The sequence below is a fragment of the Sphaerodactylus townsendi genome, linkage group LG08, assembly GCF_021028975.2.
Source record: "Sphaerodactylus townsendi isolate TG3544 linkage group LG08, MPM_Stown_v2.3, whole genome shotgun sequence".
NCBI classification, from domain to species: Eukaryota; Metazoa; Chordata; class Lepidosauria; order Squamata; family Sphaerodactylidae; genus Sphaerodactylus; species Sphaerodactylus townsendi.
In genome coordinates, this window is record NC_059432.1 from 63,994,197 (window position 1) to 64,021,963 (window position 27,767).

The following is a 27,767-nucleotide window of genomic DNA, read 5'->3' on the forward strand; positions in this document are numbered from 1 at the left end:
TTGTTCTGTGCTGGAGGAATACACAACTTACTAATATCTTTATGTGACACAGAATTTAGATGACATTTGATTAGGATGACGTTGATGAGGGCTGGCCAACTGGTGCTTGCAGTGACGATGATGCGGGCTGATGGATTCCTGACAGTGTGGCCATCTCCAGCCCTGAGGATTCTCAGACGTGTGGTCCCTCCGCTGGAGGTAAGGAAGCAATGATTATGGTCTGGATACAGGTGGAGGAGATCTGCTACAACCATGAAGAGGCCAACCTGGCTAAAAAGACAAGTGGCCAAGGTCCATAATGACGCCAGATAGAAGGATCATACTCAGTGGTGGGATTTAGCAGGTTCGCACCACTTTGGCAGAACTGGTTGTTAAAATGGTGCTTGTAAACAACCAGTTGTTAAATTATTTGAATCCCACCACTGATCATATTGCTGGACACAGATCTGGTGTCTGATTTACGATAGGAAGACTCTCTGGATACCCGATGAGGTGAATCTTGAGAACCTCCTCTGAGTGCAGCAGTTGCTGGAGGACCCACAACTTTGACTGATGGGGATTTCTGCAACCTCTCTCCTTCCTCATGAGTTGTAGCTCGAAGGAAGAAAAGATAATGGACTTGTGGTGAGGGGAGAATTCCCTCTCCACAGGTTTGAAGCACTTTTTAGCCTTTAATTAAGGGGGTAGGGGCAGGGCCCTGCCTGCTTGCCCTGAAGTGGAAGGGTGAATGGTCGGAGCTGAGGCAACCTGAGGGGGTCTTAGATGACTTAACCCTGGATTGTATGGATATCCAAGGAACATTCATACATAACTGCCTTATACCGCAACACCCAAATGAGGCAAGCCTTCAGGATGAGCTGGACACAGGCCTTGCATGAGGCCAGGATATGCCTCTCACTAAGGCAAAGAAAACATTCCATATGGTTGTCCTCCTTTACCATCTTCACTTTGCATTTGGAGCACTTTTTGAAAACAGCTGAGCCATCTTTCTCTGCGTTGAAGCCAACTGAAAAACCACTAGGCTGACAGAGAAACAACAACGCTAAAAGCACATGTCGTCTCAACATGATGATGAAAAGAGAACTGAGGGGATTGCTTCCTCCCTCTCTGACTTTGTGACTATTTTGGCAGGAAATCTTTCCATCTTTGGCTCCGAGGGGAACACAGCACTCTATTGCTACAGAAACGCCCAAAGAAAAGCTTGCTATTCTTCTCTGCAGCAGGACTGCACGCAAGACTATGAAGATGGAAGTCCAGTGACCTTTAAGATAGAAATTTATTTAATATGTATGGTATGGAAAGCTGCAGAGGGAATCCATAGTAATGATATGGAAACTGTAGAAATACAAACATGTAGGACCCTAGCATTATAATATATCCTGGGGCCTTCAAAAGCAACCCACTTTTGCAATGGAGCAAAATCAGTGAGAGTACAATATGGATTTTCTTTTCTGCCCCCTTTCTTCATTCAGTAATATAGACATGCCTTTACATTCACTTTGCAATTTATTCTATTTCTCACATAGTCTTCAAATACAGTTTTACACAGTCCGTTCTGCTACAAATACAGTAGGTCTACAAACAGTCCTGAAAGTGGCATTCCAACTGTGTATGCAATGAAAACTGATAACCACGGAAGCTGTGTCAATGTGCTGCTTCACAACCTTAAGAGCAAGGGGCTGACCCAGACTTTCAAGCCTATCAACACAATCAACTTAACAGTGATAAATTCTGAAGGAGAAAGATTGGGTTAACTGTATAAAAAGATCTCCCCACACACAGATATTTAATGCCATAAATCCAGATTATGTTCTCTCTGGCATCTAATTAAAAAATAAACCAAGTGGCTAGCTGCTCAGCATATACTCAAAGCCATACAGAACTCATGACAGCCAGCTTGGAATTACACAAGATCTATTATCGCTCAGTGCCTTGTTCTCCAAGTGAAATGTACTTGATGCATCTTAAATACTTTGCTATTAAAACTGTTCACATAGTGAAAAATCAAAAACCTGCAAGTTTAACACAATGAAGCCGGTAAAGGCTTCAAACTACGTTGTAGCAGTCAAATGCCATTAGAAAAAGTGTAAAAAAACTTCTTCCATAGGTGAAGGGCATTTAAGAGAGTGAAGATCAACTAAATTCCATCTTTCCTCAAAGGGCATACTTGCAAAAGAAGAAAAAAAATAACTGATTGTAGCAGATGAGAAAATGAGGTGTGGTGTTGGTTGATTGCCTCCTAGGAACAAGGCATTCAGTGGGACAACAACTCCTCTCCCAAGTGGGGCAGCTACTTCCCTACTACAATGCCTAGCCATGACCACCTGTTGCATTTTGGTAAAAACCTCAAACACTTGAAACAGGCAATGCATTAAAATTAGGCAACTACTTAAATAATGTGTAAAATGTGCTTTCTGTCCACAAAATAGTCTGACACAAATGTGCATGACTTGAAGACCCTGATTTATGAAGACTGACAATTCACTCAGGATAGAAGCTGTAAAATCATAGCATACAGCCCTTTCACACAGTCCAGGCCAGCCAATGACTGGCTGTGGCACTAATGATCTCACTGGATCACCCTCCAACCAGCATTTCTCTGGCAGGAGGCAGCATCTACTGCACCTTTTGACAACTTGTTTCTAAAGGAATGACCTTTCAAGATCCAGCATTTTCCCTGCCACCCATGACGTTTCTACTGAAAGGCATGAGGCACAGGAGAAAAGGCTAGGAGTGGAATTAGCTTCAGCCTCTCTTGTGGTTTGACATTATTCAAAAGTGCTGTCTTGGAACAACATCACTTTGCTTTGAAAAGCAAAAGAATTACAAAACAATTAAACACAAAGTATCAGCATACAGTTTATATATATTTACACACTAAAATTTACACTTCTGCCACTGAGTGACTTTGCCACAGACAAATGCACAGTTTATCCCTACAAAGCACAAAGTTTAACCAATATTTTTTAGATGGCAATTCCTTCCCTATCACAGCAAGCAGGACAGAAGACAAAACTCAGAGCTGTCAGTACTGATCTTTCGCTTGTTGACGGACACAGCCACCTCCCATTCTTCTAACAGGACGAATTCCGTTTGCACCTCTCTCAGTCCACTTTATAACAGGAGAAGGAGCATTTTATGGTCAGACTCTGGATAAGACAGCCATTCAGCTGAATAGGCAGGTAGATGCATGGAACTGCTGGGTCTCTTCCCCAAGGCAACATCATATGCAGTACTCCTTGGCACTCTGCTTAAGACCAGGAAATGAGGATGACCAGTATCTGTTTTCCAAACAGAGTTTTCAGCAGCATCTTGGCGAGGTAATGGGTGAATTTTCACAAAACCATCAGGCCAGCTGACTGCTGTCTTTGTATAGACAGGCAATAAGGTAAAACTCAGCTCACCACTCTCCAGCAGTTAGAAATCTACAGTACCAAATACTCATTGACCAAGCTCCTTACAAACTTCTTCCAAGGATAATGGCATCCTTAGGAAATCCTTCCATCTTTGCTATTTCAAAGCATCCAAGCTTGCTATAAAATTCTAGGATTCTTTTATCATCTGGTCTCACTTCACAGAAAGCTCCACGAGAGCCTGCAGAGCAAAGAAAAGAAATATTTAGGGAATGGGTGAAAGCGAACAGAAGTTACTATAAGGCTGAAACTCTGCAATCAGATTTCTCTCCCTTTTCCAGTCTCATCAGCAGTCCATTCTGGCTAGACCAGGGTCAAGAGTAAAGATGGTATTGACAAACAACAGATGGCCTCTCCTTTGGATGGTGTAGCTAAGGGTCTGCAACCTGCGGGTCTCCAGATGTTCACAGACTACAATTCCCATCAGCGCCTGCCAGCATGAACATCTGGAGAGCCGCAGGTTGCAGGCCCCTAGACTATCGCCATGGGTCTCCAAGCCCATCATACTGCTATGCAGAGGGCCCAGAACTTCAAGGACCTAAGGAAAATCAATTATTACTCTAGCAAGCAACCCAAGAATAGCCATAACACAAAAATGGAGGCATCCCCGTCAATTCTAAAACAAGCTTGACATGTAGCAAGAGAGAAAAAAAACCCTGCTTGGACATTAAAGAGGAATACCCAAACAAGAGAGGAAAACCCTGCTTGGGCATTAGAGAGGAATGCCCAAGCAAGAGAGGGAAAAAAGTCTGCTTGGGCATTAGAACCAGCTGATTCATTTTCTTTGTCTCAGACTGAATTACAGTTGCCAGCCCTTTTCAACAATATATGTATTTATACTCAACTGTACAGTTCCTTGAGATTTAAATGAATGGGGTCACAAGAACTATCAAAATTATTGTTTTAGTATTATGCTATCTCCCAAAAACAGGAAATTAGGTAGATGCTGCAAATATTGGTCATTTTCGATTTCTAATGCAAAGACCTATTCATAGCCATCTTTGACACACAATTCAAATAATATTGTTACAACTGCACACTCAAAACAGCAAGCAATCGTTTAGGAGATGATGTAGTTAAGCCAACTACATGTGATGGGAAATAATGAGTTAATAATAAATAATTATTATGCTCAAAGGTATACCCATGCTCCTGAATCAGGAACGTGATGGACAAATAAACCTACTGCAATTTCTAAAATTTAATATCCGTTTACTAAACCCAAAAGATTCTAGCAGCAGTTGAAGAGAAACTCAAAAGTCTGTCATATGATCATTACCAAAACCACACACACAAATCTGACCAACAATATACATAAAGTATGCACAGGATTGCCACCTCCACATTGGGATATTCCTGGACATTTTGGGTTGGAATCTGGAGTTGGAAAAGAAGAGAGATCTCAGCAAGTCTATGCCAATAAAGGCTTGCTTCTCTAATATTGATCTCAGCAAGGTATAATGCAGAGTAGAAATTTTCTCCAGGGAAATTGATATTTGTCATCTGGAGTAATTCTGATAAATCTCCAGGCCCTGCCCGGAGAATGACAGCCCTAATAAGTTCATATCTGTATCACCAAGCTTGAAAAACCAAAGACTATCAAGCAGGAAATACTCAACTGGATTTACCATGAAACAAAAAGGAATAGGACACACTGGTTTTCCTTGGAAACAGTGCCATCAATAAAGTGGCCCATTCCTGCTGATCTTTCACCAAACTGAAGATGGATGTAAATATTTGCAGACACGAAGGAGCATGTTTGAACATTTTTCTCCCTGGATTCTCTGAAAACTTCACCCACGCTGGTTAAAGACAGAACTGAGGCTTGCACCAGGGTGTAGAATGTTGTAACTGCTTTTAATGCTCTAATAGCTACAACAGTTATTGTCTGAAACTCACCATTTGCCTTGAGGGAAGAGAGTAGGCAGGCCATCATGCTTTTAGCCACACTTGGATCAGTCACCTTTTTATGGATATCCATCTTTATCAATGACGGAAAGTTGGCAAGGAATGTTTCCGGAAGTACTTCTTGCTCCTCGTGGAAGCTCAACATAATTTTCTAGAACAGGCACATCATTGAAATCTTTCAATATTATGATTTGTTCAGTGAACATGTTGGAAACGTGCTATGCACTTGCAGAAGTGCATTTGTACAGACTTGGGCTACACTAATCACATGACTCTAGAGATGTCTCTAACTAACTCTAGAGATGTCTCGGTTTGCGTTCTATAAATGTTGTATCTGCATTTTGCTTTTGAAATTGTTCCCACCTTCCCATATCTTTAGAGTCTAGAGAAAGAAGCCTTCACATACAGGCACACAATTCTTTGACAACTAATTAGCATGACTAACCTCAGCGTCTGATAGTTCCTTGTCACTGCTTGGCTTGCTATATTTTTCCTGCATGAAAGGAATCCAGGCCATTTTGCACTTCTTAATGAAAGGAGTTACGTCAACAGTTCCCAGCGCATAGCCACAGATGCCGCTTTCATCTTCCAGAACAAAGCAGTAATCAGGGCTGAGGGACAGCAAACCACCTACCAACCTGGGAAAAGGGAAAAAAAATCTCAGAGAGCAAACTCATACAGGCTACATTAAGTAACTGATGCATACCAAAGAATAGACCGACAGAAAAATGATAGTTATACCACTGACACAGCTGAGCATATAGGAAGAGGTCAATTCCATGTTAACCCTAACAAGAGACAGTACTGACTGTTTAGGAAGAGCTTATGAGTCCCATCAAGAACTCTGATAAATTGAATGTGCTGAATCGATAGCGGAATGAGAGCTCTTACGGCTAATGCAGAAAATCAAAGGAATATAAAAACTTGACTGGGGTTGAAATCCAGACAGGATCTGTGTGAGTAGTCTGCCAAAAAAGCAAGTCTTATGTAAGGGAACACTGTAATCCAAGTGATACATTTAAACTGCAATGACTGACATACAATTGTTAAAACTAAGTAGTGACACCACAGAGAAGCCAAGGTACTGGAAAATACAATGTTGCACTTACCTGTGTAACTGGTTCATCGAGTGGGTTTCTGTGCAGACACATATCAGGTCTGCGCTTGTGCAGGCCTGCCATGGATGGGATTTTCAAGCTTTGTTTCTGCTCTGCAGCTCTAAAGAACATTCATTCCCCCTCCCCCCGGGAGGAAAGTTCCTGCCAAATGGTCACGTAATGGGAGGGGGAGGAGTGTTATTCCCTCAATTCTCCTACCGCTAGTTAGGTCTCAGAACCATAAGCCAATAACAGACTCTGAAGTATGAATCCAGCAGCGTTTATTGATGAGGTATTGAAGCACCATACTTGGCAAAGCCAGTTCTAACGAAGTGGCAGCTATTATCTCCCAATGAATCTCCCTCCCAACTTCCCAGAGGCAGCCTCTGGAACCAAGACTGCCTCAAGATCAGCAACAGATAGCGAAGGAGCCACCTGGTCTCCTGCCCACAACAAGAGAACTGTTGTAACTCTTTTCGCACAGGACAGGCAATACATGGGAAACCTAGTTTACTACAGAGCATGCAAAGGCATAGAGCGTAGGTCAAGGAAAGAATGCACAGATGGCAGTGGTAACATACAGCAGGCTGGTTACATATATCAAAGAGGCATCTGATGGTTACATAGTTTCAAGAATGCATCTCATTACTCAGATACACATCCCCCTAACACTGCCACCAGATAAGAAGCTCCATGGCAGGGTAGGAGGGAGGGATGTGTGCCTGCACAGAAATCCACTTGATGAACTACAGTTACACAGTTAAGAGCTACACGGTATTTCATCTTCATGGGTATTCTGGGCAGTCCCACACTAGGAAATCAGCAAGCTCAAATACCCTGGAGGTGGGTGTGAGGCTCTCTATTTGAACAGAGCTTGCAACACTGTTTCCCTGTGTGAGCCTATGTCCACAGAGTAACGCTTAATGAAGAACATCAGAGAGAATCAGGTAGGCATCCTGCAAATGTCCCGGATGTGTATATAGGATGCCAAAGCAGCAGATGATGCTTGAGCCCTGGTGGAATGCGTGTGAATGTCCAATGGGCAGAAGATCCCAGCAGTCATATGCTAGTTGAATGGCCTTTGAGACCCTCTTCAAGAGGGTCTGAGAGGATTATGCTAGTTAGATGGATTTGTAATTGGTTGACTGATCGAACTCAAAGGGTGCTCACCAATGGTTCAGCTTCATCCTGGAGAGAAGTGACTAGTGGGGTGCCACAGGGTTCTGTCCTGGGCCCAGTGCTATTCAATATTTTTATCAATGACTTGGATGATGGAATAGAGGGCATGCTAATCAAATCTGCAGATGACAGAAAATTAGGAGGGGTAGCTAATACTCCAGAGGAAAGGACCAGAATGACCTGGACAGATTAGAGAGATGAACCAAAACTAACAAAATGAATTTCAAACAGATATAAATGTAAAATACTACACTTAGGCAGAAAAAATGAAAGGGGGAATATAAATCCAACTCTTCCTCTTCTTTTGTTACTTGAACATTGTGTTATTCAATTGGCAGAGTCAGGAATGGGATCCAGGTGGAAAACCCCCAGAACCTGCTCTGTGAACCCCAATGTGCCTCTCCTTTAGTGGAAGGAGATTTAAGTATTGGTCTAGATCTGTGGAAGGAAGATTTTCCCTGAGAAAGTAGATCAATAGGAAAAAAGTTTTGTTGAAACCGAGTTGGAGAACTGCATGAAATCTGCAAAATCTTTTCATTTGTACAAATTATTAAGGAGTCAACTATGATCATGGTTTACAGGGACATACTAGCCTCATAACAAAATCAATTTGTTAATTTGTGCTCTATGTAATTGGTAAGACACTGAAGTATTCTACTGAGAGTCCCTACTATTTCTAATTGCTTTAAATTTTGTTTATGCATTTCTGGACGACAAAAGGCATATACCGATAGCTGTTACTACACAAATGATTCAGATGCCACTGTCAAAAGGACACATACTTGTCTCCAATTAGGTCTGGCTGACTATGGAAAGGCTCATCAGTTTCATCGTCATACATTTCTCTGCAGATCTTGTAAACTGATGCCTAAGGACAAGGACAAACAAAAAAATTATTGTACCGATGGAAGTCAGCATGCTCATTCCTTCATTAGAGTCTATGTTCATTAGCATACAGACAGTGCAGTGTGCATTGGGAAGGCATGCATTCAAATGAAAGCCAACAGATGGCCTTTGAGAAAGCTGACAGTCCCACATAAGTCACTGCCATCTTTGCAGGAAAGATGGAATACAGATGTGACAGAAACGACCTACAATCCTTCTGAAATATTTTCAGAATATTTCAGGTTTATACTTGGATCATACAACTCCTTATCAACCTCTGCATTCAACAATTCAAACTAGAATAAACTACAGATTCAAAGATGATCTTCGACTAGTGGATTTTTGTTGACACTCCCTCCTCATGCTGTTTCTGAGGAAGACTGATTTGGCTAACAGGCATACTGTGTGCCCACTAAACGCCTCTGCATATCATTCCCCTCTGTGACATTAGTCCTGATCCTCCTATAAATAATGGCCCAGTGAACAAATGGACAACCTGAAGCAGGGTCATTTAGTGGTAGCTTGGAAAATATGGGCAGACATGAGGAAAAACCACTTCATTTCATTAACTAGAGAGGAGATAGTGGACAGTGATAACATTGGCAGGCATAAGGAGGCACAGCTCTCCTGCTACAGTAGAAGTGCTTTACCTGTTAGCTGAAGAAAGTTCAAGGCTGGAAAGAAAGATCAAGATCTGGGCTGGGAACATGACACATTTAATTTTTTGTATTCTCTTTCTAGAAATGAGCAATCTTTTTATAACTATATAAAGCAATTAGGAGGAAGCTATTTTCTAGCATTCTCAGAGTTTCCAGTGGTTTCAGGCTACTCAGCATTGGCGCAACAGGTATTTGACCTATCCATCTCCTTGGTGTAAACCTAGGGAATAGCTGATCATCAATATGCTCCTCTCAACATCAGAAGTGAGTATGAGAATGGCCAAAGATCCTGCTTACCTCGTCTTTAGAATAATAGGGTCTGATGGTGTATACTTTGGAAGTAGGAGTCAGAGGAGGTGGCTGAAAAAAGAGGTCATTTGCTCCTTCAATAGGCAGCAAACGCTGTGAAAACAAAGAATGAGTGTAAGTGTTTGAGAAGACAGACACATTACATTCTTGGGTGTGCACTGTAGACTCCCAAGTTAATTTTTGCTACTGCAGGCACCCCAGAGGGAAGTAGGGTCTGCAGGCTTTACAAAAGTACGGACCATTTTATCTGAGTAGAAATTTTTAAAAAGCACAACTGTTAACAGCACTTAATTGAGTTTACATTAAACTCATTTTCTGCTTTAACATAATTCCACCAAATTTCATTTATGCTCTCAGCATAATATAGCCATGTCAGGAGGAAAGGTTTGGTCTGAAGAGGGTTAACTGGCCAGAGGATACACTAACCCAAAAGCAACGTGCTGACTCAATTGGCTGCGCGCAGACAGCACCTGTGAGGGGGAAGAAAGTATAGCCTCTGAAAAATCCATGAGCAAGTTCAAGAACAGAACAAACAGAATTAGGACGGATTTGCCAATTGTATTTACCAGAACTTATCTACAAGTTTTGCAAAGAGAGGATCCTGAAGTATACCATATTGTGACAGCCTCTTTGCTCATGGAGTTCTCATTGGCAGATAAGCAGGCGCGCATTGTGCAATTGCGGTATGACAGATAAAAGGCCTTTGTCGCTGACCTGCAAAGGAAAGCAATGTGGGAGAAATGTGTACAACTAAAGCCAGCTGAGTACTTGAAGGCGCGTGGGAATGGCAGCATCTCCTTGGGATATTACTGTAGAAATGGGAGGAAAATTATTTTAAAACAAAGCTGTCAGGCCATTTGGGTTTTCGACCAGAAAGCCTTCGGCAGACCAAGCCTTCCAAGCCCTCTGATGTGCAATAAAAGATTTCTCAAACAAAAGACAAATGTCATTCAGTTGTGAAGTCATATTGATACCTGGAACTCTCCTGCTAGACCACCTCTAAAGGCCCAGGGTTCTTGGTCTCCACTTAAGAACTGTGCTGAAGATTGACTACGACACCCTGTGGAGATCAGATCCAAGCGGAGAACGTTACGAGAAGGGGGATTGTCCTGAGGTACTAAAATGTCCAACAAACTAACACACACTTTGTGGGAAACTCTCTAACTGAGCTATAATCCAAGGACTTACGGGGCTGCAATAATGCTGCACAGTTGGTAAAGATACCTAATGACTAGGTGCTCATGCTCTTTATTAAGAAAACAAACATATTGTGAGATGATAGCCTTCAAGAGCAGACCGCTCAACACTTTTACAGCAATCTGCCTCATTACAGACAAGCACATGTGATATACACACACGGGTGAGCTCAGCCCTGTTCTTTTTTTTTTCAAAGAACATGTAGAAGCTGTACAAAACAGCTCCACTCAGAAAGAGAGGCACGTTCACTAGCCATTATCACAGCCCCTCAAAAATACTTGGACCTGTCTGAAGTCACATTTTCATATTTTTTGAATCTTGCCAGAAAACTAGGTCTGGAGCTGGGTGCAGGAATAAAAGAGCCCAGACAAGCCTCCTCTACCAAAGATTAGAGACCATTTATGTCCAATGTTGTGGCTCTGACCATAGAATACCACAACCATTTTGTCGCCAATAGAGGTAACAATGGTCTCGGCTGCAGTATTTTACTGCACCCTCAACCACGTCAGAAATGCTAAAATTCCTGACAGCCAAATAGCCAGCCTTACTATGCCCCTCTACATATTTTAAGATGTCGTATATAAACTTTAGCAACAGCAGCTTGGCTTTGAGGACAGTTTGGCTAGCCAAGCTGTAAAACCAATTAGCATTTTATCTGAGAGGGGCTAGGCAGGTGAATTGTAGATGTGGGGATTAAGTTGCCTGCCTAGTCTTCTGATAAGATAAGCTGCGCCAGTTTGTTTCCTCTTGTGGACAGCGAACTACTTCCTGTTCAAGTAACAATCTCAGATCAGTACAGTCAAATGTGTCATGCTAGCCAGGTAGTCTCAAAGTGAACCAAGTTTACATCAAATGAGAGAGGGTGGTTTTAATGTAGCCAGGGGAGATGACCCCAAGCATGCTTACTTGAGTTCCAACTACTTCCAAGGCTCTCTTATGGTTTTATAACACCCTTTCACTGGTAACTTGGAGTACTTCTCCTTTGAGACAACTCTGTAACTAGCAGTCCAACTATTATACACTTTACAGAGCTGCATGAATGAAGAGCTGTATGAATGAAAATCAGAGTTAATGCCTGAGTCGCTGCGCAAATGTGACTTCAGCCCATGCCTACTACCCCTAATCTGAGCTGCCTCAGACAGAACCTTCCCATCTTAAATTTATTAATCACGACACGCTGAAAGCATCTGGCGTGGTCCATCCAAAAGCAGAAGACACTTGTGCTGAAGATTCTCCCATCTGCACACATTGGGGAAGAAGACAGTAGAAGGCATTAGTAATCCATATTATTATTGTCCACACTAGTTATACAGACTGAATGCTAGCTGGATTGTAGGAGCGAGTAAGGAGATCAGCCTTCAGTGGACCACCAAGCACACGGGTGACGGGGTTAAACCCTGATTTAGTGTTTGATGTGGGTTTATGCAAGGTTTACAAGTAAACAAAAGTGACGTTACTTAGTAATTTTATCCTACCCTTCCTCCAAGGAGTTCAAGGTAGCTTATATGGTTTTCCCTTCCTCATTTTATCCTTATAACAGGCCTCTGGGGTACATGAGACTGAGACAGCAACACTTGCCCAAGTAATCCAGAAACCTCATTGCAAAGTGAGGATCTGAACCTGGATCTACAAAGTCCTAACCATTATGCCAAACTGGCTCTCATTTTTGTAAGACAATTTGGCTCAGATCTTTAGTCTGATCTTGGAGCCTGCTAGTTTGTCTTTGACTCAGTACATCCATTCCAACATCCTGAAACTAAAGGGGCGCCTTCTTGATTGTGCTAAGTGCTGAATACTTATTAGGGTCGAGTCCTGCTAAAAGTTATAAATTGTGCTTTGGCTTTAGCAAGTTGCATTAGTGTTAAGTTAAACTTTCAGTAAACTTTTATTTGCTTTCCATGTTTAGTTAGTTGCAGATATTTTTGTTGTTACACCTAATTTAAAACAGTCCCAGCATTTTGGCTGGTATTTCTACACATGCCTTAGTCCTTCTATGCCTTAAACCACATCTGTTCTTCCCCAAGCAGCTGGCAGTTTAACGTTTAAATGAGTGGTTTGAGAGAAGTTGGACAATCTCTAGAAATAAAAAGAATGTAGACTGCGAGAAACCATTTTCCAGTCATGTAAGTAACCCATAACCTGTTTCTGAGAGGAAGTTCAGTCACACCTATGTTCCAAGGCCCAATATGTGAATGTACCCCTAAATATGCAGAAATTTGAGGGCGTAAGTCTTTTGTTGAATATTAAATGTGTGAAATTGACTATCTTGGTAACTAATCCAAGATCCTTCATTTCAAAATACAACATACAATCTATGAGAACAGTGATCCAGATACTGTAGGCTGAACCAGCATGGTGCAGTGAGTTTATTATGAAATTTGTGACCACTACAGATGGCGTGACAGGAAGCCATTAGCCTTGCTGCCTGCTGTGTACATAAAAGCAAGTCCACAGCATATTCCTGACAGTTGTATTGAAACCTGAAAGTGAAATAAAGTCACTAGAGGAACCCAGGCCATGCTGGTGCTATTCCCCAAACCCCCCCATCATTTTAAAAAAGCTGCAAACAAAAACTTTCTCAGTTTCTCTTCAGAGATATTTAGTTTAGTATGAAAACCAGCTCCAGAGTTTGAGAATTTCTTACCCCTTGCCAAAAATCAGGCAATTTTCAAATGTCAAAACAAATCACTTTTGCACCAGAATAGCCTTATGCTAAAGCTCGCATGCGCACAGAAAGGGCTGGGAAGCCCAGCTCCCTCTTGGCCAGGCCCAATGAAAGGTCACATCAGCAATTGTTCTGTTGAAGACAGCAATCATGTTATTGAGACAGAGCAAGCAGCAGGTAACTAAGGCATGGTCACATTTCATAGAGTCATCTCCAATTTTGTAACAGACCCAGGGAATACTTTTTGATGTAGTCCAGTGTGCATTCAGTCCAAGTTAACACTCATGTTTCAGTGATCACTTTTAAGGTTCATTAGCCCAAGGGAAAAAAATATCAAAATTAACTCATCCACTAGGTAACTACTGTTTCTTTTATCGAAAATCTTATTTATAGTGAGGCATCAATAGTGATCCCCCGAAGAGATGATATAATATTAAAAAGTGACAGATTTTTTTCCTGTGGACTAATTCGAAACAATCATGTATGCTACCTGCCACTATAATTGGTTCCTACAGAACATACCTAGCCACTGCACAAAAGATTTCACCATTGACATGATGCTCTTGATGTCCCAGACATACGAATACATATCATAGAGGATTGTCCGGTTGGCACAGTTGGAAAGACGAGTGAACATGCCCATCACCAAGTTACACATCTCTTCAAACTTGGTGGCTCGAGCACGCCATTCTTCAATCTAACGAAAGAGACAAAGATCAACACCACATTCCAAACTCTGGATTTCTCCCCAAGCAAGGTTCATGTAGACTAGGCTACCACAGCTGTGCTCCTACTAATAGATGAGAAATAAGGCTCTCAGCTCCACATCTATATCTAGAATGACAGAGCAGCAGATCATTGGGTAAGGTCATGCTCATCTAGTCTTTAAACCAAAATACTTTCTACAACATAAAAAGACCACTACACGCCTATCTGTCTGTATGATAATTAATTCCAAAGACTGGGATTTCCTATAAAGTTGCCAGATATACTTGCAGTGTTACACAGTAATTGTGCAAACCTCATGAAGGGAGACAAAGTAGTCACTCACCTTTTCGGAGTCCTTTCCTTTACAATTCACACTGACAACACTGCTATTTGCTCTGAGCCACTGGAACTCTCGTAACATTTGCGCCCCTTTGGGCCCATGTTCGTATGGGAGGTAGAAGAGGTCAGCAAGTAACTGTAGATCTTCTAAAGTCACTGGCTCTACTGCATACAAAGGCTTCTCATGGGGACCAGGTATGAACTGCTCCTTGTTGGTCTGCTCATCTGTCTGCATAGGTGCAATATCACTGCCACAATCATCCTGCATGGACATCTCTGGCGATTTTGATTCAGCTATGCTTTCCTTATCAGTGTCCATGGGTTTTAATTCTTCTGTCATTTTTGCTTCAGCAATATCTGTCAATATTTGACTGATGTTTTTCTCTGAATCCTCTTGCTTTTCAACCACCATATCCATTGGCTCATCATCCAACTGCTTCTTCTCTTCTTCTTTGACCAGAGCCGGAGGCTCATTGCTTAGTGCAGCTCCTTGACTCATTATGGGCTCTTGGTACACTGTAGTCACCACGGTGGTAGAATTTAAAGAGGATGGTGCAACCAGTGGTACGTCTACTACACTTGTTTTAGCCCCACTGTGAGCCACTTGCCTGCCTGTGAGCACAAAAAAAGTACCTGTTTCATATATTTTTCCGACATGTAGAACGCACTCAATTTTATAAACAATGCAAACTATTATGGGCAAAAGTCACAGGAAAATAGACACTTGCATAACCAAACCCTGCAATTCACTCACAAAAAGACTGAAGGTCTCCCACTACCCACCCACCACCACTAGCAGTCTCTTCTACTCAGGAAAGTTAATTCCTGAATTTTGGGCCCTGTTTGAAGCAATAACAACATGGGTTGGTGGGCCACAGTAAGAAGGGAACAAATCACTTCCTTCTTCCTCTTCCATGAATAAAGCAACTTCACCACCTTATTTCTGTTGTCAACTGACCTGCATGGGTATTCACAAGTCCTTCAACCTGATGTCACCAGTTACAGTACCCAAGCAGAAATTTTATGACCGTATCTAACCCCAACAGGTTCAACCAGAGAATGCCCTGCATTACAAATCACTGTACAGCAGCTTGCATTCAGAAAACCATTTTTAAACTGAACGTTTTTTGAAAATTATGGTTGTCAGACATTATGGAACCTCAGATACAATTGCACAAAATATTTCAGCAGGTCTATTTGAAGGCTTAGGACCATTTTTATTCACACTGATGTCTCAATTCTGGGAAAACCAAAAAAATCTTACTCACTGCTGTATTGATGAGGAACTGCAAATTCTTGCAGCCACTCTGTTAAAGATAATTTCAAGGCCATCTGTGGGCTATACAGAACATCTGTTTCAATATCTTCATCACTCCCTTCATTCTCCAGTTTAATCTGGATTGAAACAGTACTATCTTCAGTGTCAGCTGCACAGAATTTTAAGAAAACAACATATTAACTGGCAAATAAAGTTCAAGTTCCCAATGTTCTTGAATTGAAGGAGGAAATTGGAACATTCAGCTCCTTAACATAAAACCAATACAGGGAATGACAGCAGCTCATCTACTTTGTTCTCTCCTGCTTTCTTTTGTATTGCATGTTATATTTTTAACTTCTGAAGCTAGCACTGTCTATCTGTGTACACATTGCAGACTTTTGCCATAAAACTTTGGTATTTTAGGTTGACAAGGCTGATAAGGATAGTTACCTGTTTTGCTCCTACACTAGTCATCACCACAGTCTAAAAATACTATAACAGCTAATTGTCTCTTAACATCTATGTAGATTGTGAAAAGGAATCAAATCACATTTCCTGATCAAAATAACAAAGGAAAAATAAATGAGAATTTAACTTCTGGGGGGAAATAAATTTATAGAAGCACTTTTCACAATGCAGTAGAGGATTGAGGTTTCACTCTGATGAACTTACTCATCACAACATCTTTCCTCACTCCATTCATGTTGGATTTATACCAGGTTGCAAGGGTGTGAATAGCAACAAAGTTGGCTTCAAATTCACAATTCGGATTAGTCAGGACACCCTTTAAACGTGGAATGAGTTCTGTTGATCGGCCCTTATATGGTCCAAGAAACAGTCTTTTCTGATCATAATCATTAGCATGAATGTTGTCCCAGATCACTGGAGCTCTGCGAATTATTTTTGAAACCTCTTCAATGGACTCTACTGGAATGTCTTTAGATACCACTTTGGGACCTAAAATACAATAAAAAAATAAAGAATTCAGAACACCCTCGTGAAATGTTCATACACCAGCTTGACAAAGTTTCACCAGAGTATTGAAACATTTTATAAAATCACTGCATAAAGCCAAGATTCAGTGTAAATTTGAACCAGAAAAAAGCACCATATTACCTGTCCATAATACATCGATTCCAGGTAACAGTTTTTCTCCTACTGTTCGTAAATACGGAGACTGAGCCACGTTGGGATAGCAGAAAGTGCCACAATATTCTAAAACAAAGAGTAAAATAAAGAATCTGTATTTATTATATATATATATATATATATATATATAAACTATATATAAACTAAAACCCACGAATAGTCAGATCTTTTAATATTAGTAACCACAGCAAGAGGACTGCACAATTTGCTCCAGTTAGTTTTGATAGCTGTTTGTAATTAGGTTTTAATACTGTTTTAGATTTTACTGTTGATTTAAACTGCAGTTTTATCATGTTGTATGCCACCCTGAGCCCCTAGGCCCAGGGGATGGGCAGGGCAAAAATAATAAATAAATTCATTTCACAATGATTGACATGTTTGACTGAGCCCTTCAGGAGAGGGAGAGTTATAAATGTAAAGTAATAAATAAATAAATAAAAATAATAAAAAACATGGACAAAAATAAGTATCACAAAAAGCTCCATGTATTGGCCCTTCCACAAGGATCCATCTAATCACATCATTTGTGATCTGCCATTGCTGAGATTCAAGGTGAATTAGTTATACTGCAGTTATAAGACTCTGAACTGCAGATTATTACATTCACTGAGTAAGCAGTTTGAAGGGGAAGGAAAAAGCTGCCTGCAACTTTATTGCCCTATATAGCAGGCTCCCTCCTTTCATTTTCCTACATCCCTGGGCTCTCTACAAATAATCCATGGAACAGTTTCCACTGTGAACATTCTGCAAAGTATAGGAACCATTCTTATCAGATAGGCCATTCCTCAAGGAGCTGGGGCATCCATGTCTAAAGTCATCAGTTACATTATACACAACTGCAATGAAGGCTACTGATTAGATTTTTTTTAATTGTTGATTCCAATTACATCAAATAGCATCTTTTCTTTAAATTGAACGCATGAGCCCAAATTGCTTTTAAAGGAATCCATAAAGCTTCTTGACAATGTCAGAAACGGCTTTGATTTTAAATAGATTGGCTTTGATTCCCGAGAGTGCTGGGAAGACGATAGCAGTTAAAGGTTGGTGGGACAATAATCACCTAGCTGCTTTCAAGGTGTTAGAACTGCTCATAGTTAAGAGTGTCTTGCTCCCTATATTACAGGGCAACTGCCTAGAAGCAGTATGATAGATATTTGAGAATGCTATTGTGACTCAACTTCTCTGGCCACCTGAAAATACACCATGGTAACATTGATACTAAACAGTCTCTCCTCAAAGCAACTTGGAGACGCTAGTTGATGTCGAATGCTACAGCTCTGTAATTATTGGAAATTATAAGATGCGTACATATTACTGCTATTCTGCAGTCATTCCATTGGTTGCCCATCAGTTACAGGGTGCCATTCAAGGTATTGACTATCATGTGACACAAAGCTACTATGAAACATATGCTGATAATTGGCCAAAGGCTAGAATACAAAATTAAAAACTGAATGAAAAAAATACAATACCAGAATAAAAAATTTTTTTTAAAAAAAACCCTGGGAATGCCAATTTCATAGCATTTCGTGGCAGCATAATCTATTTGCTGGGCCAAAGCTTCCTTCCACCAAAAAATAATCAATAATTACCAGTGTTCTGTGGTAGATCTCCCCTCTCTAAAACCTGCTTGTTCAGTGGCAATTACCTGTTTCTGTTCTAACCAAGTTTTAGCTTGTCTAGTAGATGACCTGCATACAGTTTACTTATAATAATTAAAAGGTTAATAGGCAGGTTCATCTTTATTGCCCTTCTTGAACATTGGGATGACAATGGCTAAAGTCCAATCTTTAGGAATTCGTCCAGATCTATCAATATATGTAAAAAGAGAAGCTAAAATTTTCCTAATCTAAGTTTTCCTTTAAAATTTCTGGGGAGATACTATCAGAGCCTGGTGCTTTCTCCCCCTTCAGATGTCTTATATGAGCCTTAATTTCTTGAGGGTTGACTGCCGGCCATGTCTGCACCTTGGCTAGAAACTCCAGAGGTAGAGGTGTAATCTCATGGTCATCATATAACCTTTGGAAAAAACTAGACCATCTATTAGGAGGGATACACGTATCCACTGGGGAAATAAACCGTTGTCCCTGACTTGAGATTAATTTCCAATATAATGTTTGATTTCTTTGTCTGGCTGCTTGTATCAATTCTTCCCATGATCTTTTGGTGGCCTGTTTTTCTTCTCTTTAATGATCTGTTTATAAATACTTTTTTGTTCCACTAGAGCAGCATAGGCCTCATCCCTTTTTTCCATACAGCAAACACAAAAGGAGATGTAGGCTGCAGATCATGTTCTACAAAGGTTTCAAATACAAGATGAAAATCTGAAATAGTGTGACTGGCTGTAGTCCTCAGGCTCACAACATCACCCGTGTGACTCACTGCTTAATAAGGTTTATCTATTCCTGCTTTCAGGAGACCTAAAAAGGAAGGCTTTAAAAAACTTTTAAGACCTTCCTCCTTCCCTGGTTCCCATGACATTAATTAGAGGAGGTGTTAGTGAACCCACTATCCATGAAGCTACTATTCTACCACTAGAGGGAGAGCAGATTTGGCACCTTCCTGATTTGCTGTCAGAACACTGAAGAGCTCTCCTCCTAGAGGAGAGGCAAAAACACTCACTTTGCAACACAAGGGTGACTTGTATAGGGAAAGGGGGAAGAACACAGAAGATATAATTTGCTTGTATTATTGTAAACCACTTTGAGCAATATGGAATGCCAGAACAGATATTTAACTAACAGTTGCATTAGGTATCTCTATTTTCTTACCTGTGGGACAGAAAAGGAATGTTTGTGGCTCTCCTAGATACTGGTAGATTTCATTAGTGATTGAAATTTGGGCATGAGCGAAAGAGCTGAATACTTCTTTGTCTGCTGCACACATATTGTGATCAATATCATCAAACAGCAATGCAAAAGACCTGCAACCGAACTGAGAAACCTACCAGAGAAAGGAAAAGTAGTGCAAGTTCACCAGGCAGAAGAGCAACACACCCCAAAAGCTCAATTAGCACAAAATTATCAAGTACTGGTTGAAGCAATTTCTTTTGAAGGAATCCTTCTGTAGAAACTGTAGAACACATCAGAGTTTCCCACAAAGGAGTGGATCCTACTCATTTTCTGCTTGTCCAAGACAGATGGGTGGTCTCTTGCACCCCAAACGAGACTATAACAGGGATTATATGACCCAGATGGACCCCCTCAAAACATGGAAAAGAGGAAATGGACCAGACGAAAAGCTGCCACAAATCAGCTCTTTAAATACTACCACTGGAATAATAAATCATTAAATAGTCTATGTCCAGTGTAGAACACTAATATAAAACATTTCTTACTTTTGAGAAACTAAATGAAAGGAGTGAAATGGAAAGAAATGAAAAAAGCCTGTTGCTGGATAACAGTTTTGTATCACAGAATTCCCTCCAGCAAGGATCTCGCAGGGGTTGGGAGGGGGTATCCACAGATCTACCACTGCACTGAATGAACCTCCAAATCTCAGGCATCACTAAAGGGAAGTAGCTGAAAAGGGGGATTGGTTCACACTACATGAATGCCTGAAGCTCTGAATTAGTAGAGCAGGGCAAGCTGAGGGGAAAAAAAGAGACAGCTTTTGTGGGGAAAGGCTCTTTGAATCTGCTGGCCCTCTCAATGTGTGCAAGTTTGTGCTTAGAATGTGAAATCACAACCTCCAGTATCTACTACAGCACACCCTCCCATGGGCTGCATCGACCAAAATGAAAGTAAAGTAGGGGCAGAGGAGTAATGAGATAAAGGAAAAGTGGCAGATTAAAGCCCCCTCAAGTGTATGCTTTTTCTACTGTATGAAAATCTGCCATAGTTAGAAGGCAGTTACAGATTTTGCTGTGAGCCAAAAAAGGCAGTAGTCTAGGAATGCTGCCAGAAGTGATGGAAATCTGTGTGGTTGCTATAGACTCTGTAGGGGTGGGTCTGTTACTGCATTTGTTTGTCTAATAGAAAAAAATTACTGTAGTATTAAGGAAAACTTAACAACAGCAGCAGCAGGATAAAGCCGTCTATGGTCTCTCTATATAAGGTAAATTAGACTAAGATGACTAGCTGCCATCAAAATGTAAGAAAAAGTTGCAAAGAAACCAATACCTGATCTAGCTTGCGTTTCAGTGTTGATACTTCTTTGGGGTTTGAGAAGGTGATATCAAGTCCAGGAGATATAGCATAGATAAACTCTATCCCATATTCTTGAGCAGCTGCTATCAGAGTCATAAGTTGCTCTAAAAATCAAAGCCAACCATTTTAGCCAGTCAACATTGGAAAAGTTAAGATATTCCATCAGTTAAAATATATTTATGTTTTTCCTTTTACTAACAATTCATACATTTTAAGTAAAGAAGGCTTATGATTTACTTTACATTTATTATCAGAACAAGTAAACAAGAACAATCCTGTGCATTGTGCACATGCACAGAAGAATCCTTAGGGATAATTTTAATAGAGGAAGACTACCATTTACTTACACTTCCCAAGAAAGCACAAGCAACACAAAGTAACACAAGCAAATAGTATGGGACTAGTACAATTTTCATATATTTAGAGTACTGTAAGACATTCTATAGGAAATCTTTAAAAAAGCATTCCTGAAATGTAAATAATTATAAAATGATTAAAGATAATAAGCAAATTACAACTTGCCTGGGAAAGAGAATAAATTTCTTATTGAGTGATTGGACTGATCTAGCTTACCTTCAGTGGAAGCTGAGTCCCTAAACATTACCAAAAAATAACTCATGCTTAGCCCATCCCCAAAGTTGCTTTCAGTACCTCTCCATGAATGTAAGCAAATACATTAATTTTCTGCAACTAAAGCTCTCTATTTTGGTTTTTAAGTCACTGCAACTATGCTATTATGAACAATCTTACACCTAGGATTCTTCATCCACTGGAGTCAGTTTGACTGTCTACACTAATTTATTTATACCATGCCCTATATGATTTTGAGTCATTCAGAATCAAAAGTTCATTCACATTTGATTTGCAGTTGCCTACTGTCTTGGATGACAAAATGAAAAGTGCCTTTAGATACCGTTTACAGATATTAAGCCATTTCACTAGTTAAAACATGCTTCTTTTCAGTATATGTTTGCCTAAAAGCCATTCTCACTGAATTAAATGAGACTTATTTGAGCCATTGCAACTTAACAACATCCAACCCATGCTCATTGGAGATTACTTTTAGGTAGCAAGCACAGAAATGCAGTCTGGCTGCATGGCAGTGAGAACTACTGAAAACAGTGGGACAAAACTACTTCAGAATCAGAGGCTCTTTCCACACAGCGGAAAGGGCGCCTCTCCACCAGCAGAAATTATGCCAGTGGAGGGGAGCGGCCCCCGCAGAGGCCAGCACAGAAGAGGCAGATCCACACGGAGCCGCCTCTTCTGCGTCCCCCACTCACCTCTTCCTCCAGCGTCCGTCTGGAGGGCTGCAGGAACCCGCCCATGCTGCCCTCTGACCTCCAGGGGTCAGAGGGCAGCGTGAGCGGGTCTCAGCAGCCCTCCAGACCGACGCTGGAGGACGAGGTGAGTGTGTGTGTGTGGGGGGGGGGGGACACCAGGAAAGTGGCGCCTTTGGCGTGGTGCGGTTCGCACTGCGCCGATGGGAAGGCGGCGCTTTCCAAAAACCTTCCTTGGGAAGTGAGGTGGAAAGCGGCGCCTTCACGCCGCTCGGGAAGCGAGGTGGAAAGTGGCACCTTCATGCTGGTCGGGGCCGCACGTTGCAGCAGCGCCGCCTGTGCGAACAGCTCCCCAGGACCAGTGTTTTTCTGTCCCTGGGTCGCTGTTTTTGGCCCCGTGCAGAAAGAGCCATGGTGAGAAGTGTTTGCCAACTGTGCTCAGAGCTAACCCCAACCAAAGATGTAAGGATGCTGCAATTAAAAAGGAGGAAATTGCACACAAGCTGAAAAGAGTAAACAGAATACAATCCACTGGTCTTCCAATATACCTAACCATGGTTTTGAAGATTCACAGCAGGCATCCAAGAATGCAGGTGCAGCGATTTTTTGCTTTCGCTCCACGTGGGGAAAAACAGTAGCCCTATGGCCACGTGTGCTGTCTGTCTCTGTGACATGAAGGAGACTGGCAAGTACTGTCGCATTACTTTACTTTCAGCCTTAGAAACATTTTTTAATCCGATTATTTGAGTTTCACTTCTAAAGACATCAAGTACTGCATCCTCAACAGCAAGCAGCAAAAAGCTCAATTCAGTCTTATTTACACTTTAGTTTATCATCCAAATTAATATTTAGCGGGAAAATTTTTTTTGCAAATACATTAAAGCTAGTTACCAGCTTCTTCCACAGAGTACATTTCTCGCCAAAACATCCTGTGCTTGTAATCATCTTTTGGTGCATACAGGTATGTGTTCAATCCCCATTTCTGCAGTCTACAAAACAAACACAATACATGCCACTAGGTAAATAGTCTACACATCAACATTTGCCCAACTGCACAGCAATACATCTACCCATGAAGCACTGCAACAGACAGACTGATGATTTAAAACAGCAATCCACCAATGTGTTTTCTAGTACCCTGCTCACCAATCCCTTTCATATCCTCTTTTCAGGTTTCTTCTTTTTGACCTGGTTATAATCCTTCCTATATGACTCTTTCCATCATAACTGTCACATGCCTTTTCTTCCTCTTTCTCTGTTCCCCATCTGTTCTTCAGTCACTTCATTCTGTGCCTCCACCATCTGGTTTGGTGTCTGCTCTAGGCAATGGGAGGTTAGAGTGGTGGCACCAGTGGTAGAAGAGCTGTCTTCTACTAAGTCCAGAAAGAAGTGCAGCTAAAAAGAACTACAAGAGCCTGAGTTCACAGCTAGGGATTGATCAATTTATGAACTGGGGTCATTAGCCAGATGAAACACAATAAATAAATATGCTATATCATAATACATAAAGCACCTCTACAAAACTATTCAAATGCTACAAATATTACAAAATTAAATATGGTAAGCAATATCACAACAGTAAAGATCTTTCAATTATTTCTAATCCTAACTGCTAGCCAAGTGTACTTGGCAACATTATAAGTTTACTCTGATCATATCTGATAGTAAAGTCAAGGAGAATTGGTGACAATGGGTCCTTCCATACATCATTACAAATCTTGCACACAAATAAAAACATGTTCTACTGTTTCTTTGCTCCCATCTTGGCAGATACAGGTCTAGCCTTTGATCAGGGAACTGGTATATTTCCCTTCAATAAATGCCGACGGTAGAGCATTATAACATAGATGAGTAAAACCTCTCCCATAATTAAAATTGGTAAGGTTAGAAAGGTAGGGCATCAGAGTAAGCTTTTAAAGTAAGGGTTTATTAAAACAGGGATCTAATAACCTGTTAAGGTAGTGCTGCCTTTCAATCTCCATGACTTAGTTTGACAAATGCTTTAGCTCTAACACAATCAACAGCCAAGACCATTTGATGAGACAGACCATAATAAGCTAACTCCTGTGTTGGTGCTTTTTTGCCAAGGCACAACAAATGTATCTGAAAAAATTAAGTGGGCTACCCCCTTCTGGCAAAAAAGCAATTTTACACAGAACATTAAACAATCCAAAGTTTTGTCTGGACTGTAACCATTCCCATTTCCACAGTGCTGATGCATGTGAGATGATATTTGGTAGCTCTAAAATTGTTCTCAAGAATTTAGATTGTATTCGCTCCAGACTATGGGGGTATTATTTTAATCCAGTGCAATCATATTCCTAAATGCATTGCACTGAAAACAGAAGGCCTGGTGTTTCAATGTTTTTAAACTACCGTATATACTCATGTATTAAGTCGAATTTTTCAGCACATTTTTAATGCTGAAAAAGCTCCCCTCGACTTATATGCGGGTCATTAAAATTTTGTGTGTGATTTTACTTTGCCGGCCAGCAGAGGGCGCAGATTTTGTGCTAGCGGCACCAAAATTTCAGGGTACCCTCAGAAGACTCTCCTGATGATACCAGCCAAGTTTGGTAAAGTTTGGCTCAGGGGGTCCAAAGTTATGGACCCCCAAAGGAGGTGCCCCCATTCCCCATTGTTTTCAATGGGAGCTATTAGTAGATGGGGCTACCCTTTTGAGGGTCCATAACTCAACCCTCTGAACCAAACTTCACCAAACCTGAGTCTCTTTATGATACCATCCAGGTTTGGTGAAGTTTGGGTCAGGGGATCCAAGGTTATTGACCCCCAAAGGGGATGCCCCATCCCCCATTGTTTACAATGGAAGCTAATAGTAGATTTTCCATTTCTGATAATATCCCTCTTAAAATCTAAGTTGGGTTACATTTGGATATACAGATGATGATGAGGAATCCAGTTTTGAAGGATTTTAACTCTTGTGTTTTAGCTTGGTTGCTGGTTGAGCTAAGGTTTTTGTACTTTTAAAGTTATTGTTGATACCATATGGTTCTTGTTGACCCTCTTTTCCACTTACAGAGCCAGTTTACTGTTTTTCTTTGAAATAAATATTCAAAAACATTTAACCTACTGATGCCTAAATTGATGTAATTTTATTGGCATCTATTTTTATTTTTGAAATTTACCAGCAGCTGCTGCATTTCCCACCCTCGACTTATACGCGAGTCAATAAGTTTTCCCAGCTTTTTGTGGTAAAATTAGGAGCCTCGACTTCTATGCGGGTCGACTTATACGCGAGTATATACGGTACTCTTATTTTGGCCCTGACCTATATGCTAAAAAAAAATCTATGCACAACATAGGCAATGCATTATTTGGACCTTGTCAACAAGAACACTTCCACATGGCTGGGATGCATAAAAGTCTACCTTCCCCAATATCAATCTACCCAGATGTGGAGATTATTAAGGTTGGGTTTCATGGGCCACGCTTCTAACAAGTAGTAACACACAAGACCTTTTCAGTGGTAGAAGACACTGTAATCACCTGCCTGAGAATAGAGTTTATCACACCTCAGGTCCTTGTAGAAAAGCAGATAAAACACACCTATTTCGCTTAGAGGGTTTTATGAATTCTGAGAAATTTTATCTGCTGATCATTTCTGCATGTTTGCCTTGGTATCCTAATGTTTTGAAAATGTATAGGGTACAAGTTATCTTGAAGATATATTGTACCAAACAGAGGAAGAAGAGACTCCAACGTGATCCTACCTATGAATTCCACCCCACTTATCATGGTTCTTTGGATCCAAACCAATATTTAATAGGAAAAAAGTTTAGGAAAAAGTTCTCGAGTAGGATTAAATCATTTGGCAATCTTAAATGTAGGATCCAGCTACGAACAGTCAATAGAATAGGCTGAAGAAATTCCTGTTCCTTTTACTACTGCATATCACAATTCGAAGAGAGTTTGTTGGTTACTGAGGGCAAGAAATGCTCAACTTGGTGCTGCATCAATGCTGTTATTTAATAGATTAACAACTGAGTAATTGAATTGTAGACTGCTGCAGAACACACATTATGGCACATACCGTCTAAAAAGCTCCTTCCTCTGTTCCATAACCCAAGGCCTTCCATAAAATCCTGCGGAAAATAAATTTCAAACATTAAGCTTTTATGTGATAAAGTTCTTAAATGTAATGAAATGTTTAACTATTTTCAGTGTAAGGAAAAGACTGCTAAGGTCCAGAATGCAAACTTTGAATATATTTTAATCAAATCTGATCCCAGCCATAAAAGGAATGCATTTTAAACAAAACAGAATTTGAGTGATGTACTGCATAACAGTGAATCAATCCAAGGCTGAACTACAACAAAACAATTTTCATTCTATAACTTTCTTAAGCATATGTAAGAGACACTGCAAACAGAACAAGTTGTCCAATTTAGACAAATTATTTGTCTAAAGCAGAGGTGTCCAACTCTGGTGCTTCAGATGTTCGTGGTCAATTGGCCATACCAGCAGGGGCTCATGGAAATTGTAGTCCATGAACATCTGAAGCACCAGAGTTGGACACTCCTGGTCTAAAGTGACACTTAAATGGCCTGTAACACAAAGGCAAGCCTGAATATATAGTTCTTTGTCTTTCACGAGGTGCGTGGAGCTTCTCACACAACTGTTAAGTACAGATACAGAGATTAACTGCTTTCCTAACTGGTTTCTTCTTTTCCTACACGTAGCTCCGAGAAACAAACAAACAAAATTCTAGGGAGGTTTTTTTTTAGCTCTCCCCAAATACTAGGGAGTGGGGAAAAGAACATGTTGAAATAGGCATGCTACAGATTATAGATACAGGACCAAAAGGAATGAGGAATTTATATCCAAAAAAACCCTAAGATAATAAGAACTGGAGGTTATGTATACAGATGCTAAGTGAGGTAGAAGATTAAGATCTTGTGTGCTTAATGAACTGCCAAATTTGAGCAGCACCGGCTCCCAGGTCTCCAAGGCAAACCATATGAGAGTAGGAGGAACTGGTAGTAATCAGTCTGATCGTATGACATTTACACATCAAGGCACGTGACTAGAGTGCATATTGCATCTTTCAAAGAATGCTATCTAAAATGTTTGCAGCCACTAATCCAAGCAAACCATTACAGCAGTTTTCAATGAAACACTGGCTCCAAATGAACAGTTTGAATACAAGGTAGTCTTATGTAAGCACTTCTACTCCCACTTCTCCCAATCTGGATACACAATGTTACTTACAAAATGCAAAAAAGAAAAAAGGCAACTTAAACAAAAACCTAACATTGCTGGTTCAACATCTTGAGTCAATTTTTTTCTATAGTTCTGCTCATTCAGTCCTGCAAACAAATCAATGTGTTTCTACTGGCAGGTGCAAAGACCTCACTTTAATGTCCTGCTCTACAACCTTCAACCTGCACACATCATGCACCATTCTTGAGATGTTTACATCGCCTTTGTACAGCTAATATCGCGCTACACAAAAGCATATGAAGAAACAGAGCCTAGATACTAAACACTACTACATTCACACTGCAGACTTCCTACCATGACCAGAAACTTTAAAATTATCTCCTTGAGATATT

At 40.7% G+C, this 27,767-nt stretch overlaps 1 protein-coding gene across 1 annotated transcript in view; it reads right to left on the bottom strand.

Moving 5' to 3' along the window:
- Positions 1-1,487: 1,487 nt before the first annotated feature.
- Positions 1,488-27,767, bottom strand: part of OGA (O-GlcNAcase) — a 32,039-nt gene continuing 5,759 nt past the window's right edge. The window contains exons 2-16 of the mRNA XM_048505277.1: positions 26,246-26,297; positions 23,086-23,183; positions 20,888-21,018; positions 19,538-19,709; positions 16,734-16,832; positions 16,290-16,574; positions 15,628-15,786; positions 14,364-14,971; positions 13,835-14,009; positions 10,425-10,510; positions 9,439-9,543; positions 8,380-8,465; positions 5,767-5,959; positions 5,313-5,472; positions 1,488-3,594 (exon numbers count right to left, since the gene is read on the bottom strand). Coding sequence (XP_048361234.1) covers positions 3,458-3,594; positions 5,313-5,472; positions 5,767-5,959; positions 8,380-8,465; positions 9,439-9,543; positions 10,425-10,510; positions 13,835-14,009; positions 14,364-14,971; positions 15,628-15,786; positions 16,290-16,574; positions 16,734-16,832; positions 19,538-19,709; positions 20,888-21,018; positions 23,086-23,183; positions 26,246-26,297 — 2,546 coding nt within the window. The 3' untranslated portion in view covers positions 1,488-3,457. The remainder of the gene's footprint in view (positions 3,595-5,312; positions 5,473-5,766; positions 5,960-8,379; positions 8,466-9,438; positions 9,544-10,424; positions 10,511-13,834; positions 14,010-14,363; positions 14,972-15,627; positions 15,787-16,289; positions 16,575-16,733; positions 16,833-19,537; positions 19,710-20,887; positions 21,019-23,085; positions 23,184-26,245; positions 26,298-27,767) is intronic.